We start from the raw sequence: 19,333 nt of genomic DNA, 5'->3' as shown, positions 1-19,333 counted from the left end.
TTGCGGAAATTTATAGCAGCAAAATACTCTAAACGCATGTTTATAAACGTGGAGGGGGAAAAACCGGATGACCCGTGGAACAATCGACACGACTACGGGAAGAACATGCAAACTCATACATATAGCAGGCGTCAGGGTTGGGATCAACCACACGAAATCTTTATACCGGGGCCCCTATATATGGATAGTTACCTACCCAAGGTGACCGATCTACAGTCGCATAAATGAATCCCTTACCCAAGATGGTTACTCTGCATGTTATTGCCTCCTATCAATAAATCCCTTACCCAAGATGGCTACTCTGCATTTCATTGCATCACGTTAATTAATCCCTGACTCAAATTGATGGCCACTGCAGGTCACATTGCCGTCTTTACCGTCATTGAATCCCTAACTAAGATGGCCACTATGTCATTGCCTGCCATCAATGGATCCCCTACCCAACATGGCCACTCCGCAATGTCACACTGCCCTCTAGCCATTAATGAATCCCCTATCCAAGATGGCCACTCTACATGTTATTGCCTCCCATCAACGATTCCCCTATCCAAGATGGCCACACCGCAGGTCACTGCCGCCCCCCTCATCAATACACCCCTACCCAACATGGCCACTCTGCATGTCACATCGTCCCTCCCCCATCAATACACCCCTACCCAACATGGCCACTCTGCAGGTCACATCGCCGTCTCCCCCCCCCAATCAATACACCCCTACCCAACATGGCCACTCTGCAGGTAACATCGCCGTCTCCTCCCCCCCCCCAATCAATACACCCCTACCCAACATGGCCACTATGCAGGTCACATCGTCGTCTCTCCCCCCCCCCCCCCATTCAAAACACCCCCTACCCAACATGGCCACTCTGCATGTTACATCGTCCCCCCCCCATCAACACACCCCCTACCAAACATGGCCACTATGCAGGTCACATCGCCGTCTCTCGCCATCGATACCCCCCCACCACCCCGAGGCAAGATGGCCGTACCGCGTCCGCACGTCACTGCCGCCTTGAGCCCACGTGGTGCGCTACGGGAGCCGGGAAGAGGTCAAGGCGGAGGACGAGGACGACGAGGCGGCGGAGGTTGTTGGTGATGAACATGGCAGCAGCAGCAGCGGCCGCATCGCTCGGGAGGCTGGGGCTGCTCCGGGCCGCCTGGGGCACGGCGGCTGTGCGCGGGCCCCGCGTCCTCTGCAGCAGTAGCAGCAGCAGGATGCAGCAGCAGCAGGCGAGGTGCGTGTCCAGCACCGCGCACAACAAGACGACGAGCTCGCTGGTGGGGCAGGCGCTGCAGCACAGCCCCGGCGGCGAGCACGGGCACGGCGAGGACGGGATCAAAGTGTACGAGAAGGTCAGAGTCACATCCCGCGTGCCTCTCTCACTCGCGTCTCTCACTCGAGTCAAAGTCTCTCTCGTGTGTCCCTCTCGTGTCTCTCTCTCTCGTGTCTCTCTCTCTCGTGTCTCTCTCTCTCGTGTCTCTCTCTCTCGTGTCTCTCTCTCTCGTGTCTCTCTCTCTCGTGTCTCTCTCTCTCGTGTCTCTCTCGTGTCTCTGTCTCTCTCGTGTCTCACGCAAGTTGGCTGCAGCTGCTGCTGAGCCCGAGACTCGCCATGTCTCGCCATGTCTCGGGCCCAGACGCCAGCGGTCGTTGTTGTTGCTGTGTTGACACACTCACTCACACACACACTCACTCACATACTCACTCACACACTCACACACTCACTCACATACTCACTCACACACACACGCACACACACTCACTCACACACTCACTCACACACTCACATACTCACTCACACACTCACATACTCACTCACACACTCACTCACATACTCACTCACACACACTCACTCACACACACTCACTCACACACTCACTCACACACTCACTCACACACTCACACGCACGCTCACCCACACGCTCACTCACTCACACACTCACACTCACTCACACTCACCCAAACTCACCCACTCACACACTCACTCACTCACACACTCACTCACTCACCCACTCACACACTCACACACTCACTCACACACTCACTCACACACTCACTCACACTCACTCACACACTCACACACTCACTCACACACTCACTCACACACACACTCACCAGTCGTCAATCCCTCATAGGTGCCGACTTTGTTACAGACCAATTCAGACCCTATTGGTCGCCCCGTGCCCTTACAAATCTCAACGTACATCCTACAAAGTCCCAACATCACAAGTGAGAAACACAATTTTACATCATTGGAACCTCATTTGCCAGTAGCAAAATATGATAATTGTTTTTTTTGCCCATTTATCTGGCAACAAAACTGACACCTTGTTTTACAAGGAGTCATGTTTGCATAGACCACAATACCTGTAGTCAGAATGCAAACAAAAAAACACAACTCTGATAATGTATGCACTGCCCTTGAAGTTGATTGGTCCACACCCGAGACAGCTTTCCTTAGAGCCTAGTCTCACATGGTGTTGGACCAGATGACGCCAAAAGGCGCATCATCTGCAGGTATTGTGGTCAATGCAAACATGACTCCTTGTAAAAAAAGGTGTCAGTTTTGTTGCCAGATAAAAGGGCAAAAAAAACAATTAACAATTTCACATGTTTGTTGTTGCCCGTATTGAAACGGTTGTACGCCGTATGGACCTGACAACTCGATTTCCCTGTGCAGGAGGAATTCGGAGTCAAAGCGTATGAGTTGAGAGCTGTGAAGATGCTCAATTGAGCGATTTGCGGGTAATGTTCAAATTTGAATCCTGACCCCCGTCACGCAATAGCCCAATCTTTAACTTTCGGTGTGAATCCGATGGCGCATCGTGTTATTGTTGTGGTTATTACACGCGCGGTATTGACCGAGGTGGCCGCTCGATTCGAACCGCGGCGAACCTCTCTGCTGGGCCACGTCACCGCTCACGGTGACTGTCCAGCAATAGGGGAAGCCCTGAAGCCAGAGGGTGATAGCGATGATTTGGTGAGAGCAGGCCTTGGAGGTTGGGGCACCGACTGTTCAGCAGTTGTGGGATGTGGCAGCAGGAAGGAAGAGGTGGTGGTGGTTATTAGTGGCTGTGCTGTTCATTACAAGGCCCTGTCTCGCTTTGGCTCACGTTCATTGCACATTTTTGCAAGTGCTTGATCGTGACCAAATTCTGGGCCAATGCCTCATTCCTGGCTGACTGCCCAGGTGGCCAGGGCACGATTGGAGACCTGTGTCAACGAGCTTGATAGCTCATCGGATTTTGTCCAGTGTCAATGAAGATTCCGATTGAGTCTGATGGCAGACTTCAGTAAGCCATCGTTGCTGTCTCTGTGAGCGATATCCCCGTTGGGATGGTAAAACCACCGAGCAGCAGTGTGTTTGCCACTTTTTTTGCAGAGCTTCGCGGTTCAACCACACGGCCGCCCTGGTTAATGCCGGAGCTCCACTAACCACAGATACTGCGCCGCTGGCTGCTGCTTCACAATGGATATTATGTGACCAAAAAAAAAAGTGTTATTAAAAAAAACCGGTTTGACATTTGTGCCAGCATCAAGTTTCCACATTGAAGAAAAAAAAAATGCTTTCAAATTACGTTTGTAAAACCACGCAGCAAAATAGCCTACGTACTGGCAGACTATACTCGTGTGTGAAACGTAGTGCCACCACGATAAGTTTGCGCGATAAGGAAAGGAATAATCCCTTGCGCGCTAAATTATTTTTATGCTCGTGGTAAACTCACCTCGTTATTCCCTGTGAGTAATACTTTGCGGGAAGTCACCGTTGGTCATCCGCTGGAGAGACTGGGCCCTGTCATTGGAATGTGGAATTTCCACTTCGGCTCATGGCCAACCAATGGGAGATGTGCAGGCTTCCCATTGGCTGTTTGAGCAGGGGGACACTTGACTTTGACACTGAATGTGTGTGCACACTACTGGATGATGGCATCCCCACGGCCATGGGGTCGTGGGTGGTCATTTCACCCTACTCCTGCAGGCCGGTCAGTGCGGGTTGACGCCGGTGGCAGGCATAGACGTGGGAGCATAGAAGTACGGTGTTACCCACCGCATAGCCTCGTGGATGGTAGTCACTCATCCGAGCCACAGTCTCAGTTTTGAGTCGACTCAGCTTTCGAGATCTGATGGAGATGATTTGGGCCATTGGCAGTATTTATAGAGAGACATCCAGTGGTGAACAGTGGTGATCTCAGATTTCCACAACAATATCACATGTGCCTTCGTCACCGCTAGAGGGTGTAACGATGGATAATAATTATAGGCAATGTTTGATTCATGTAAATGTCACGTAGTGTTTACACGTCATTACGTGTTTTGCTATTTATGCGTCGGTGGACACACCGGATACCCTTGCAGACTGAGGTGCTCCATCTCAGGGGATTGTGCCGGGGAAATCTTTTAACAAAACAGAAACGGGTTTGCAAGACCGCTGCGGCAACACTCCGAGGTGCGACAACATTTCACCGCAACGATGAATCAAGTCGCTACCCCAATCGTGGCAATTTGTAGAATTTTGAAGGCCCCCCCCGCTCCGATTTTTTATGTCTGGCGACCGCATCGTAAGAGAGTGTTGCCCGCTTCCTCTGGGCTCATGTGCCGTTGGCTGAAACATTAGCCTTCGTGTGTGTGTGTATTGCCGTTCTTCCCTTGTTTTGTATGTGTCATTTTGGTAACCAAGGGGTCACTTCGTGCGAATGAGGCTCAACCTTCTCCCTTGAGTTTCCGCCAGGTTAAGCAAGGTCAACTTGAAATCGTTTCACTACATCGCCTGGTGTGCAGGAGGGTCGTGGGTTTGATCCCAACCCTGACGCCTGCTGTATATTTTGACTTTGTGTGTCTCTCTCTCTCCCCGTGGTCATGTGGATTTTTCTCTGGGTCCGTTTCGCTACCTCGCCTGGTATTTGCTCCACATTTAGAATCGACATGATACGTTTGAGAGTATTTGGCTTCATTGAGCAATCATTTGTGGCCTAGTCGCTTTAAAAAAAAGAGCTAAATAGCTCAGTGGGCCTTACCTGATAAAAAAAACACAAGTAAATATTTTTTATGAAATGTGCTAGTAATGGAAGAACTCCACGACTCCAGGAAGTGGCCCCGAAGCTTGCCATAACGTCAGGGACCGTGGCCAATTACAGCCAACGTCAGTTGAGCGTGGACAATTAGACCCAAGCCGAAACATAAAAAAGAATGTTTAAATGTCTTTAATGATAGAATATAGTATTGTCATCAGTATGACATAAGTATACCAAGTTTGCAGTCGATACCATATTGGGAAGTGGGTAAAAATTGAGTTACAAGATTTGAGGATACAACAACAACAACAGACAGAGTGAGTTAAATTAAAGCGTGTAGTTTAAGATGTTTCGCTTCAAACCGTGCCAAGCGCCTTCAGCGCAGAATCCAGGAAGTTGGAATAAGCGTGCCACCTCGTATGCCAACTGCCTTGAACAACGTACTTGATGTGGCCATGTGCGGCTGAAGGAGTCTCCACTTGTGCTTCTACACCGGGTTTCCATCTGTCTTACCTCCACGCGGTGTAGCCCAGGAATTGGCATCGGTTTTCGGGTTGGCAGGATTTGATTTGGACCGAGATCCGGTACCGGCACTGTGTTCGACTTTATTGCACCAGACTGGAGAACACGCGTCTGGGTTTTAGCAGCATGAGAACGATTGTTTAAGGACGCTTTATAAACGTCAATTAACACATTCCTGCGGAGGGAGCTGGTAGGAACGTTGGGTTGCTCGGTCAATGGCCAGGGTCAACGGCGGCGTGGTGTATTCCGCAAATATGCCCGACTGTGAGGGCGGGCACAAGCCGGCGTGAGTAGGTTAAACGTTGAGTTTTATAAGGGCACCACGGGGTGACCAGCCCCTCCCCACCCAGCCCCCCCCACCCAGCCCCACCCTCCCCACCCAGCCCCTCCCCACCCTCCCCACCCAGCCCCTCTCCACCCTCCCCACCCAGCCCCTCCCCACCCTCCCCTCCCCACCCAGCCCCTCCCTGCACGACGGACGGACGGGCACAATAATCCCCTGTGGGCTGGTCGAACCAGGAGGTTCCAACCAGTATTATTATTGGGTTTCGTCCACAATGGAAACCGACGAATTATTTTTCTGCACGTTTGCCAACAGTGCCCTAGACAGTGTTCGGTATAGTACAGGCATGAGTGATATGAGCAAACACGTGGAATGCGCCTGATCTCGTGAGATCTCGTCAAACCAAGCAGGTCTGAGCCTGGTTCGTGCTGGGATCGAGTGGCCACCGTGCATGGCCGACGTTATAGGCTTATTGATTGCAGAGCTGCACGGTGGACAGCAGAGGGCACTGCAGCAGCATCGTCTTGCCCGTCCGTATTGCATGCATACACTCCAGAGGTCGCAAACGGATTTTGATTCCTTACCCGTACCCGGCCGCACCAGGGTCGCAAACGGCTACCGGTACCCGTACCCGGCCGGGTACGGGTAGCCGGGTATCGGGTAGGGTACGGGTATCGGGTACCCGATTGCGATCTCTGATACACTCCCAGCACGGAGCAGTGTGGTGAGCAGAGCCGTCCCTAGGATCGGGGCGACTGCCCCGGGCCCCGCGTTTCGGGGGGCGCCCAGAGCTTCGACATCACGCTGTCAGATGTAATAATTCCCGTTTAGTTTATAGGTGGGGGGGGGGGGGGGGTTCGGAGGGCGGTTTGTGGGGAAATGGGGTGGTGGATTGTTTGATAAATGGCCGTAGCTATGAAGAATTGTCAAGTCGGTCGGATTAAATCCTCCAGGTGGCACTAGTGCACAGTTGAATCATTGCACAGTAATCTCACATCCCAGTCGGAGGTCTGCTCAGCAGACCCCCCCGGGGGGCGAGTATCACCACGATTATCCCAGTATTGTCAGCTGAAATTGTAATTACAATTGCATTGTGTTTACAGTTAATTACTAATGGCACAATTACAATTGTCGTCTTTAGCTTCATTGTGGAGATTATACGCAGCAAGACAAATAAGCACGCAATACCTCCCCTTCCCATATCTGTCCCTCCACTGAAAAAAAAAAAGACATTTCTTGCACACATCCCATCGGTCGCACGGCCTTCTGGGAGCGCACAAATTCAGCAGCATCGAAACTCCGGACCAGCTTTGACATTCGCCGCCTCATCAGCAGGGTCCAGGCTTGCTTGAAACCGATGCCGAAACTGCTCCCCCCCCTCCCTCCGGGCGTGCTACTCAGCCCGTCGTCATTGTGGGATCCGTGAAAAATGAGCTCAGTACGACTCTTAAATCAAGAGGTGTGACGGTGGGTGTTGTGGAGGGACGGGGCACCCACCATGGTAATGTGGAATCTCCGCCACCGACTCGGTGTCAGGAGCCGCTGCTGGAGAGTGGGACTCGCTCGACTCTGCGATTCGGCTTTAACATTTGAAATCGGCTGTCGATTTCGCCCCCCCCCTCTTCCTCCAAGTCGACTGCTTGGCCCACTGGGTTATTATTGCTCATTTCGAGTGTTCAGCCAGCAGCCCCAACCCCCCACCTTTGATCCTGGGAGTGGGGGAGGGAATTGATGAAAAGTAATGCCTTGCACGCTCATCGTGAAGTGCCCTGTGCGTATCGCTTACCCATTTCTAAGGATTCTTTGATGTTCCCACATCCCTTGTTTGATGTCCCCCAAACCTGGCCAGCGATTATTTGCACGGGGAGGTAGAGCGCTTCGTGTTGAGGAAATTGCGTTTCGCGTGTGATGCGGTTATGACATTTGTTCTCACCGTCAGATGTTGGGATGCTTCTTTTTGTCCTGTTCACGTCTTGATGGCCAGCTCCCTTTATTTAACCGAGTTAAAGTCCTTCTTGAAAGGCAGTGGCCGCTGTTGTCGCAAGGGGAGGTCTGCGGTGCGATGGGTTGGTTGTGTCTGCGTGTGTCTGCGTGTGTCTGCGTGTGTCTGTGTGTAGCGGGGAGCGGTAGTGTAGCTATCAGCGCGCTGCGCTACAAACCTGGTGACCCGGGTTCGATTCCCGCTCACGGCCAACACCAGTGACGATTATTTGAACCGGTCCTAGGCGTGTAAACATCGCCACTAGGGAGACAAAGGCGGTCGGGCGTGGTGCTGGCCACCCACCCCCTCGTGTGCCGTGCCGGCCTTCACAGGTGCTCGCTAACAGCACTTGTCCCCTCAGTCTGTTAAGGCTATATGGGGATCTTTGTTTGTTGTGTTCTAGCAGGATCGCAGCACCGAGAGGCAGCAACCTTAGCATCCTCGTGCATTCATAATGCAAGTAACACCACAATGGGTCATCCTGTGGAGGTATTGATCCCCTGCCATAGAAATATCGATTTTCAATCGCAGGATATGAGCCCAAACCACATTATTGGTGTGACGTTAGTGAAACGTTAGAGTAACATTTTTTTCTCTTTGCCATGTCTCTGCTTCCACACAGAACAGTGTATTTTTCACATCGCATCAGCCACACGACCTCTTGTGAGTGCATAATTGCAGCAGCATTGGTTCAACGCGAACAGAATGACGAGTTAAATGATGACGTCACCCTGCTGCTGCTCTATTTAAGACCGGGAGCCAGAGCAGAGCCCCTCACCATTCTGGCGAATTGCCCGATGATGCTGGATGCAATTACCAGCGAAACGTCACTCTTCAACACACCGGTGGGCTAAAGCAGTGAACTATTTGTCTTTTGTCAACGTGACACTTTTTTGCTGATTGGCCGTGTCGGGTGGTGGAGGGTTACGACACATTTATAAATAACGCGATCTAACCCAAAAACGTTGATTATGACGACCAAAATGCTGCACCGGTTTTGACGTTTATCAGCAGGGTCCAGCCTTGCTTGAACCAATGCTGGTGATAGTCACGTGATCCTCGTTCCACACTGAAGCTGTATAATCCACACGACGTGAATGATTGTGTGGTGCGCTCAATCTTGTCGTTGTATCAGCAGGTGGCGACTTAACATTAACATTCTGCTGTTTAAATTTCGATTTAAAGCTTTCGTGACTGCAGGGATTAATCTTCTTGGTTCTTTCGGTAAAGTCACGTAGAACAGGTCAGCTCTGTTCTTCACCTGAGGACGGCTGCTTGCGTTGTGGCCGAAACGTCGTGAGAATTGTATTTTATTATGTTTTATTTTTATTATTTTATTATTTCCCATCTACGTGACTTTACCAAAAGAACCAAGAAGATGATTCTGCTGTTTGATTCCAAGTACCCTTGCAGCTTGCGTCGTTTGCATTAATTCACAACTCGGTTCAGAGGTAATCCACTCTGTGATGGGAATCGCTAAATAAATACTCTTTGGCGTAAGGGAAACATCGTTTTTTGTTGTTTAATTTGAATTTGCTCCGAGTGTGCGTGGTTTCACATGCAAATTTAGAGCACAACTTCCCGCCAAGAATGAATATGATTTCTGGCCGGGCTGTGGTGGTGGCTATGCATCTGGCCTCTAATCCAGCACTGCAGAAGAAGAGATTATCAGTATTATCTTGTGCAGAAAATAAGTAAAAATAACAACAACTTTATTTAGGTTATTCCCAGCGGAGGGAATGTCAACTATGCCGACCTACGATCGAGGTTGTAACTGCCAAGCGCGGTGCCACCCTCCCGGTTGTGAAACTGGTGCATAGTAGAAATATACTGAATGAATCTCCACCTCATGGGTAGATCAACGTCTAAAGGCCGATGCTTGCCACCGCCACTGTTGTCTGCCCTCCGCCAGATACTTTGCCGAATGGGCAACGACTAAAATATGAATTTCGATTTAAAGCTTTCGTGACTGCAGGGATTCATCTTCTTGGTTCTTTCGGTAAAGTCACGTAGAAGGGAAATAATAAAATAATAAAAATTAAACATAATAAAATAATTCTCACGACGTTTTGGCCACAAGGCAAGCAGCCGTCTGAATGAAACACCCCAGGCTTGGAGCGTAAATATAATTTTTATTATTATTTTATTATTTCTCTTCTACGTGACTTTACCAAAAGAACCAAGAAGATAAAATATGAATGGTCCTTCCTCCATTCTGGTTTTGCGCACAATGAAAATGTTATATATATATTTTTTGCCCATCGTCCTCTTTGCTTTACAGACCAATATTATCCAGCAGGATTTGCTTTGAGCAAGCAATCTCTGGACCAGCTTTGACCCTCTCGGCCTCATCGTCAGAGTCGTGCTTCGTTGAACAAACGCTACTGGGTTGGAAGGCGCAATTATTGGCACGAGCGCCTCCCGTCTTAAATGATGGGTGCCCCCTGTGAGATGTTGCGCGGTGGGACGGAGTCGCCAAAAATAAATGAATTAATTACGATTTTGACTTCCGTTTCTTCGGGACACCCTGGGGTCCCGTCATAAGGTTCATTTGCAGTACGTGAAGAACCAGTGGCATCTACGTCTCCAGGAGATGATACAACTTTTAAAGCCATTCGCCATGTTTAGTGTACACGCCGTACAACATGTTTGGAATCGATGGGAGTAAAGTTGGAGTTACGAACAAATCAACTTACGAACAGACCTCTGCAACCAAACGCCTTCGTAATTAGAGGAGTCCCTGTATAAATATATCATGCACGTACATTGACTCGTTCGTTAGAATCACCCTTGCGTTCATGATACGTGCATTGTATCATCATGACAGGTTAGAGTACATTTTTGACGATTTACTCCAATCATATCCCAATTATATGTAAATATTACATCGGGGCAAATTGAGCATACAAAGCCGGTTAAAAATGGAGAAAATCATTAATTGTAATCTTCAACGAAATAGCCACCCCGAATTGCGGCTACTTGTTGAGTTTCCGTAGTCGTTGAAGTGCGCGAGTTCGAGTACATACACATATGTGTAGTCCACCATCATCATCATTATTATTTTCTGTAGCCGTGACCAATCCACTGCTAGATGAAAGCTTCCCAAAAGCCGTGCCGCAGTGCAGTGCTCCGTCTGGCCCGTGCGCGTGAGCGCCTGGCATCGCTCCGAAACGTTCAGCTTTAGTTGTCTGCTGACTCTCAGGTCACATGGCTGAACTAAACAGACTTGATCATTGAACGGGCCCATTTGTGTCGGACTTAGATAATTAACTTATTACTCAACCATTTATTCACTAGTTTTGCCAAGGTGGCGTACGAATAGAACGCAGAGTTCAACTCCCAGACAGGAAGTGTGGCTCATTCCGATTATTATTATTATTATTATTCGGGGATCAGTGAAAATGAGAATCAGTTGGTGGTGCTTGTATTCATCTTCTTGGTTCTTTCGGTAAAGTCACGTAGAAGGGAAATAATAAAATAATAAAAATAAAACATAATAATCCGACCTGTTCTTCACCTGAGGACGGCTGCTTGCGTTGTGGCCGAAACGTCGTGAGAATGATTTAGGTATGTTTTATTTTTATTATTTTATTATTTCCCTTCTACGTGACTTTACCGAAAGAACCAAGAAGATGAATCCCTGCAGTCACGAAAGCTTTTTTAAATCGGTGCTTGTATTGTGATGAGGTTGGCTCCCCACCATGACAATGTGGAATTTCCAGCATCGCTTCAAGGCGGCCGACAGGAATAACAGGCGCCAGCTTTGCGCGCCACGCGTCGCCGTCGCCCTTGGAGCAGAGAGACCGTTTGGCTTTAAATCACAAGCTGGTTGGAGCCCCACGGTGTAACCTCGCATCAAGCGGACAATACAAACGTGTGAGAGGCTGCTTTGTTGAAAGGATCCCATGGACAAAGAAGAAGAAGAAAGAGGTGGATTTATTTGGAGGAATGAAAGACGATTGTTGAAAGCGTTGATGACGACGTTGCGATTCATTGGCGGCCGACTGGCCTTGGCGCGAGAGTGCCGGGTTGTATTCCGTACAAGAAGAAGGATGCTGGGGCACGCTTCCCCCCCAATGGTGTCGTTTGAACCCGCATTTCTCTGCCGTCAAATTTCGATTTAAAGCTTTCGTGACTGCAGGGATTCATCTGCTTGGTTCTTTCGGTAAAGTCACGTAGAAGGGAAATAATAAAATAAAACATAATAAAATACAATTCTCACGACGTTTCGGCCACAACGCAAGCAGCCGTCCTCAGGTGAAGAACAGGTCTGTCGGGGAGACAGCGTCTGAATGTCTCCCCGACAGACGTGGTCTTCACCTGAGGACAGCTGCTTGCGTTGTGGCCGAAACGTCGTGAGAATTATTTTATTATGTTTTAATTTATTATTTTATTATTTCCATTCTACGTGACTTTACCGAAAGAACCAAGAAGATGAATCCCTGCAGTCACGAAAGCTTTAAATCGAAAAATAGTAACGTGCCGTTTGCTTCTAGGCTTAAGACTATCCCCTCCAGTACTAGAATTGTGCAGCTAAGATGCTTGCAGTGAGGGATGCGTTGCACCGCAGTTTGAACTGCGTGCTTGAAAGGTTCATGGACATGTGCCAGGCGTCCAGTACTTCACGCTTCAAATGGACAATCTTCCCAGCGGTCTTCAGAACGGCAAGCGACAGGCTCCAATCATTGAGCACCTGGGACGCTCTGAAATCTTGATGCAAATGCCACGGCCAACATGTAGAGGTTTAGAGGGATGAGACTCATTGGATAAAATCGTTACATTGCCACGTGTGTGTGCGCGTGTGTAATTGTATCTGTCTTAATAAAATAAAAACTGCTGGTGTGAAAAGGTTGCATGTGTGAGCAGACGCATCACTGCACAATTACTGGACTGGGAGCGGGTTGATTGATCAGGGTGAGTGTGTGACGGTCGGATATGCGACCTTGCACCAGATATTGAAGTATGCACGACCGCATTTGATTGGTGAATTTATTTTTTGGTGGGCGGGGGGGGGAACCAGTGAGTGTTCACATGTAGAGAGTGTTTGCGCAGTGTTAGGATTGTAAAGCAGCGTTCCACCGGAACCAGCAGCAGCACCGCCACCCGTCGATGGTGCGATGACCGTGTGCGGGAATTACCTTGTTTACACCATTGGAACCTCATTTGCCAATAAAAAATATGATAATTGGTTTCTTACCCTTCTATCTGGCAACAAAACTGACACCTTCTTTACAAGGAGTCATGTTTGCATAGACCACAATACGCCTTTTGGCGTCATCTGGTCCAACCCATGTGAGACTAGGCTCTAAGGAAAGCTGTCTCGGGTGTGGGCCAATCAACTTCAAGGACAGTGCATACATTATCAGAGTTGTGTTTTTTGTTTGCATTATGACTGCAGGTATTGTGGTCTATGCAAACATGATTCCTTGTAAAAAAAAAGTGTCGGTTTTGTTGCCAGATAGAAGGGTAAAAAAACAATTATCAATTACCTTGTTGTTATTGCCTCCGTTTACTCCGTACACGTACAATCTGTCTCTCCGCTGAATTGTTAAACTGTTATTCTGAATGTTTGCTGGGGGGGGGCGGGGCGGGGGTCTTGTCGGCTCCCTGTGCCGGGCTTGGTGCTAACCAGAGTCGGCGCGTCGCTCTCCTCGCTCGAGCACTACCGCACCGGTGGCCAAATCCGTCGGCAGGCTCTGAGCCGGTGGTGAAAATTGAAACGGCAAATAAAGTCCGCAGTAGTCGTCGTAGTAATAATGATGATGATGATGAAAGAGTGAAAGTGCTCTTGATGAATTGCATCCGTGCTTTTTGAGATTTTGTTTCGTTTTTTGCCGAGCAATCGGCGGCGTGGCGATGACAACGCGGAAGGGCCACATGACAATCCGGCCGTCCTGAAAACATCGTGACCCCGAGTCAGACCCGCGGACACGAGGCACCACCTCGTCCCCTCAACTTCCCGTCGCTTGTCCCTCCAACCCAAGGACCGTCCTGGAAGAGCGCCGTTTCTCCGTGGCCATTTGGAATCGCATTTCTCATCCCCCCCCCCGCTACGCATCTGGAGCACCGTCACATCCGCTGGCACTTTGAAGAGGCAACCGAAGGAAGGCCGCCCCCCCCACCTCCCGTCCCCATTATGTTTCGCCGGGCGTGCGAGGAACCCCGAGCCTGGCTCCGCACCTCCCGTTTCGCGACCGGAAATTTTCCGTGTCGCGAGGATTTTCATCGTTTCATCTTCGTTGCGGTCAACGTCATAGTTTTCTGACACCTCGTGCGATGCCAGCGTCACGGACTGCAGAGTCCGCAGCGATGGGAGAGGCTTAGGGGGCGGGCTCGTGTCGAGTGAACTGCAGTTGAGGAACTCGGAGGCCATCTTCGTTCGCACCTGGGAGCAAGTAATGTGGCGATAGAAATGCGAAATACAATTTCAGTGCAAAGTTGTGGAGAAAACTAAAAGCGCAACGACTGTCACATTGTGAAGTGTAATATCCCGTCGTCTCTTGAGATATCCCGGCGCGTGCAATGATTTGTTCCAAGGCAACGCGTCTCTATTTCGGTAGAACGACGGGCCTTCTTAGAGCCCAATGTGTAGTGTATAGTAGTGTAGAGTGTAGTGTATAGTGTATTGTAGAGTGTAGTTTATAGTAGCGTAAAGTAGTGTGTAGTAGACGAGCCTCCGTAAAGCCCAATGTGTTCACCTACCGACCATTCCCCTGTTAGCGACGCGCTGTTGTAGGTACAGTAAATATTAATTAATGCATTGATAATGATCCATGTTTCTTTTAATATTATGTGTCTATACTGTTGTTAGTGTCTTTATGAAGTACGTATTTTGGGTGAAAAAGGGTAACTTTCGATGTGGTCTGAACAAATGAAGCCCGTAACGTCTATTCCCTATACGCGCTTAACGACCAAATCACTAAACGCCCAGTTTTGTGGAACCAATTAGCGTCATTAAGAGGGGTTCTACTGTACTCGTCACGTAAAACAAACGGTGACGCGTTGGCGGTCGATTATCCCGTTGCAAACCAAAATAACCTCTCGCCGCCTTCAACGCCGTCCTATAATAGACACAGCAGGCCACGTGGGGACAGATATGCAGCAAACGATGCGGGGATTTGAACCCCGGGGGGCGGGTGGCAACCGCGGTCGGAGCGCTCCGCTCGCAAATCTCACGACAACGAAACGAATTGGGTGATGTCGCCGCCGCCGTGGTGTGTGGCGGTGGTGTGTGGTGTGTGGCGGTGGTGTGTGGCGGTGGTGTGTGGTGTGTGGCGGTGGTGTGTGGCGGTGGTGTGTGGCGGTGGTGGACAGGCACGGCTCACAATGCGGTCGTCAGCAACTCCGGCGTGGCCCCAACAGGTGACGGAAATATTATCGTTGACGTTGCGGCGAATGGCCCAATAATTTTCGATTTCAAGCTTTCGTGACTGCAGGGATTTATCTTCTTGGTTCTTTCGGTAAAATCACGTAGAAGGGAAATAATAAAATAATAAAAATAAAACATAATAAAATAATTCTCACGACGTTTCGGCCACAACGCAAGCAGCCGTCCTCAGGTGGAGAGCAGGTCTGTCCATTCTACGTGACTTTACCGAAAGAACCAAGAAGATGAATCCCTGCAGTCACGAAAGCTTTAAATCGAAATTTAATTCTTGACGTGATCTCACGACGTTTCGGCCACAACGCAAGCAGCCGTCCTCAGGTGAAGAACAGGTCTGTTCGAAAGACAGGTGCGACAGACCTGTTCTTCACCTGAGGACGGCTGCTTGCGTTGTGGCCGAAACGTCGTGAGAATTATTTTATTATGTTTTATTTTTGTTATTTTATTATTTCCCTTCTACGTCACTTTACCGAAAGAACCAAGAAGATGGCCCAATAATGCGGACTGTGACGAAGGGGCCGTTGTCCGGAACGTCGCCATTAATTATTTATGATAATTATTTTGTTTTATAGAGCATCATTCATGTTATTGCCATCCCACAACGCTGCAACGTCAGTTACCCGGTCCCGTACACACAGATGATGCAAAAAGCAAAACCGCCACTTGTTTAGCAAGTCAAAAAACTAAAAGGTGTGTAGATGAATAACGGGAAAGTCACACGTGACAAGAAAATGATCGCCACAGAGAAAATAAGTTCAAATAAATAAATCCGTTTGTTTCCTTTTAAGAGCGCACGGTTATTGGCGGATGTGTCGCGACATTCTGCGGGGTGTGTGTGTGTGTTCTCAAATCCCTGTTGGGCGTCTATACTCTCAGTCCGTCATGCATCCTTACGGAGTCATTCAAATCGAACACGGACACGGCTTTTGGGGCGTGGTCCAGTGCGGTCATCTTGTGGAGGGACTCACCTCTCGTCGACTTTTTTCCTGCCGCCTCTGTCCGGGCCCTCGATTGAGATGAAATCTGCCCCAGTGATCGGTCGAGATTTTCTCGTTACTCTACGACTGTCCGGGCGGTCTCCAACGATGGCGGTTGCTGCAGGTCTGCTCTGCACATGTGCGGCGACCTTTCTTTAAAAAAGTCGAGAGTCATTTTTGTTCTTTCTTTTCCCTTCCTGAGGACACAGACAAGGAAACGACAACAACCTGACGTTCAAGTTAAAGTTAATTTATTAGGTATAGCCCTGTGAGCCATTCGGCTCTTGAATCGGGTGCAATCGCAACAAACAAAAAACAAAAACATGAACAAAAAACATCTTAAAGTGAATATGTGCCGAGGTCAAGGGATTATTGAAGAAGTATAAGTTACGTCGGATCAAATGAGTCGGCCGGTTCAATAAGCGTCCCGCTGCCGAGCGTGCATTTGCTGGATGACCCAAGGAAGCCATCAAGGCGCGGGTCAACATGAAGATGTTGTGGCTCTTAACAGCGTTCACAAATCAATTACGACGAAATACAGGCCTCTCTCTCTTTCGGCCACCCTTGATGCGCAAAAAAACAGGCGCTGGCAACTACAACATAGAGATTTCTATGTTGTAGTTGATATATTTATCGTCTTTTTTTTATAGCCTTTCAGGCCTACCCCGAATCGTGGCTTACCCGAGTCTGGTTTTGCGAGGTTTCACTAAACGCAGCTTCAGTGTTTGACGCTCTGAAGTGAACGGGAGAAGCCTTGATAATTCGTTATTTACCCTTCTATCTGGCAACAAAACTGACACCTTTTTTACAAGGAGTCATGTTTGCATAGACCACAATACCTGCAGCCATAATGCAAACACAAAACATAACTCTGATAATGTATGCACTGTCCTTGAAGTTGATTGGTCCACACCCAAGACAGCTTTCCTTAAAGCCTAGTCTCACATGGGTTGGACCAGATGACGCCAAAAGGCGCACTCCCATGTGAGACTAGGCTCTAAGGAAAGCTGTCTCGGGTGTGGACCAATCAACTTCAAGGACAGTGCACATTTTCAGAGTTATGTTTTTTGTTTGCATTATGACTGCAGGTATTGTGGTCTATGCAAACATGACTCCTTGTAAAAAAAGGTGTCAGTTTTGTTGCCAGATAGAAGGGTTAAAAACCAATTATGATATTTTTTTTTACTGGCAAATGAGGTTCCAATGGTGCACCGCCTGTGAAGCCAGCGGCGGCAGTGGTCGCCACCGATGTAAGAACGGGGGAAACCTCACCAGTTGGCCAGTGCCACCAACAGAGCAAAGCACTCTCCTTTGATTTTTTTGGGCACAGAGACACTTGGATTTTCACAGCGAGGTTGGCGTGGCACTGCGGGTGAACACACGTACAGCCCTTTATCGACCCACTGCCTGATGTGGGCCTCTTCAGGCTGTGTAGGTCCATGGAGGGTTGTTTGACCGTACTTCCACCACACCGGTCAGTACCAAGTTGGTGAACGAGAGGAGGCCCAGGTTGCGTTTCAGATGTCACTCGCCGCTGGGGTGTGTTCAGTAGGCAAGAGCGCACCCCAGAGTCCTTTTCTCTCGAACTACCTTGTCAGCTCGGAGCCGCATCCAACCAATTGGAGGCGCCCTGCCTTACCTCCCCACGAGCTCTCGTTTGGCGGACGCCCCACGTGCGCTCTCATTGGCTGGGCCGGGTGCGTGACGTCACGTCCGCCTTTTGGAGGCTCTCGGCGTCCGAACGTGCAGTTCTACGAGAGCGAACGCCCCAGCCCCGTAGCATCGCCACGGCAGAGCGCTCCGCTGATGTTGGAGTGGCCGATACGTCGAACTCGGCTTGCCGGGTTCATGAACCCCTTTCCACCCTCGGCGCGCACGCGGTCACGTGACGAAAGCTGTTTCCTCTCTCAGGCGCGTGTCGTTGCTCGCGCGCCCGCTTATCGACTTGCGCGCTCGCAGCTGTGCGCCTTACCGCAGTGCCTTTGTGGCAAGTCAGCGGCTGGCGTATTGATCGTTTCCCTTTGTTGTTCCTCCGGCGTTATTAGTGAAACAAATGGATTTTAAACTGCGGCTCCCAAGATATTGTTGCCCATTAGAGCAATAATACGAGCTGCAGAAGAGCAGCACTTACCGCGGCGCTCGGTTGCGCGCGCGAGAGAGAGGGCCCTTGTTCCCTGGAGTTGCATCAAAGTGGCGTGTGTGTGCGGCGAGCCGTGGTGTACTCCGTTAAAGGATGTGCCCAGGCAGGTGCGGACGGACGGTTGGGATGGATGCATGGCGATGCACGTGGATGGTTGCGTTTGGTTATATTGCGATTATGGGGAAGGCATTTTTTGTTTGTCCACATTTCGCGTCGGTGAGCTTGGACATTGGATCTTCATACGACAGTCCAACAATGGAATTGCTGCACTGCTGTATGCTTCCCACCGTGGTCTATTGCTCGGTGGTCTCCCATCCAAGCGTCTGTACGGGCTCATCTCTGCTTAGCTTCTGAGATCTGATGGGACCGGGCACATTCCGTGTGGTTTGTTGAATGACAGCGATTGAATTGTGTTGGTCTACAATGATGCTACGCCACACGACTCGGAACACTGAACACACATGCACCAGCACAGTGCCGAGCGGTTCCTATGCCTACACTGCGGTGGTTTCACGGCGAGGAAACGGCAGTGAGCGTGTGCGAGGGAGCTTGAGGCTGTGTGTGTGTGGCAGTGATGTGGGGAGCGGTGGCGCAGTGGTTTGTGCGCCGCGCTACGAACCCCGCGACCCGACTTTGATTTCCTGCTCACGGCTAACAGCAGTGTCAATTAGCTGAACTGGTCCTGGGCCTCCCCTAGGTCGACTCGGCCTTAATTAAGTACCTTGTGCGGGGTCTGAAAACATCAGCACTGGGGAGACAAAGGCGGCAGTGCGTGGTGAGGGCCACCCACCCACCAGCGTGCCGTGCCGGCCTTTATCGGTACTCGCTAACGGCACTTGCCGCAACAGCCCTGTGTAGGATGCACGCGAGGGATCTTTGTCCTTGGGTGCAGTGAGCGTGGGCTGCAGGATGAATAGGTATTGTACTGGCACTTGTACATTTTCGTTTTCCACCACTGGTCAGGCATTTCGTGAATAGTAATGCCTAATTTTGACATCTTTAATTTTGCGAAGAGAAGGGTGCTGGAGACTTGGATT

The 19,333-nt window shown here is 49.8% G+C and overlaps 1 protein-coding gene across 1 annotated transcript in view; it reads left to right on the top strand.

Annotated features, from left to right (window-relative positions):
* Positions 1 to 1,003: 1,003 nt before the first annotated feature.
* The window catches only part of NDUFB11 (NADH:ubiquinone oxidoreductase subunit B11), a 60,123-nt gene continuing 41,793 nt past the window's right edge, over positions 1,004 to 19,333 (top strand). Inside the window, exon 1 of the mRNA XM_078876361.1 lies at positions 1,004 to 1,352. Within this exon, the coding sequence (XP_078732487.1) occupies positions 1,095 to 1,352 (258 nt within the window). The 5' untranslated portion in view covers positions 1,004 to 1,094. The remainder of the gene's footprint in view (positions 1,353 to 19,333) is intronic.

This window comes from Lampetra fluviatilis, chromosome 44, assembly GCF_964198595.1.
Source record: "Lampetra fluviatilis chromosome 44, kcLamFluv1.1, whole genome shotgun sequence".
Lineage (NCBI taxonomy): Eukaryota > Metazoa > Chordata > Hyperoartia > Petromyzontiformes > Petromyzontidae > Lampetra > Lampetra fluviatilis.
The sequence above is the reverse complement of the archived record's forward strand: the minus strand, read 5'-3'. Positions and strand labels throughout refer to the sequence as shown.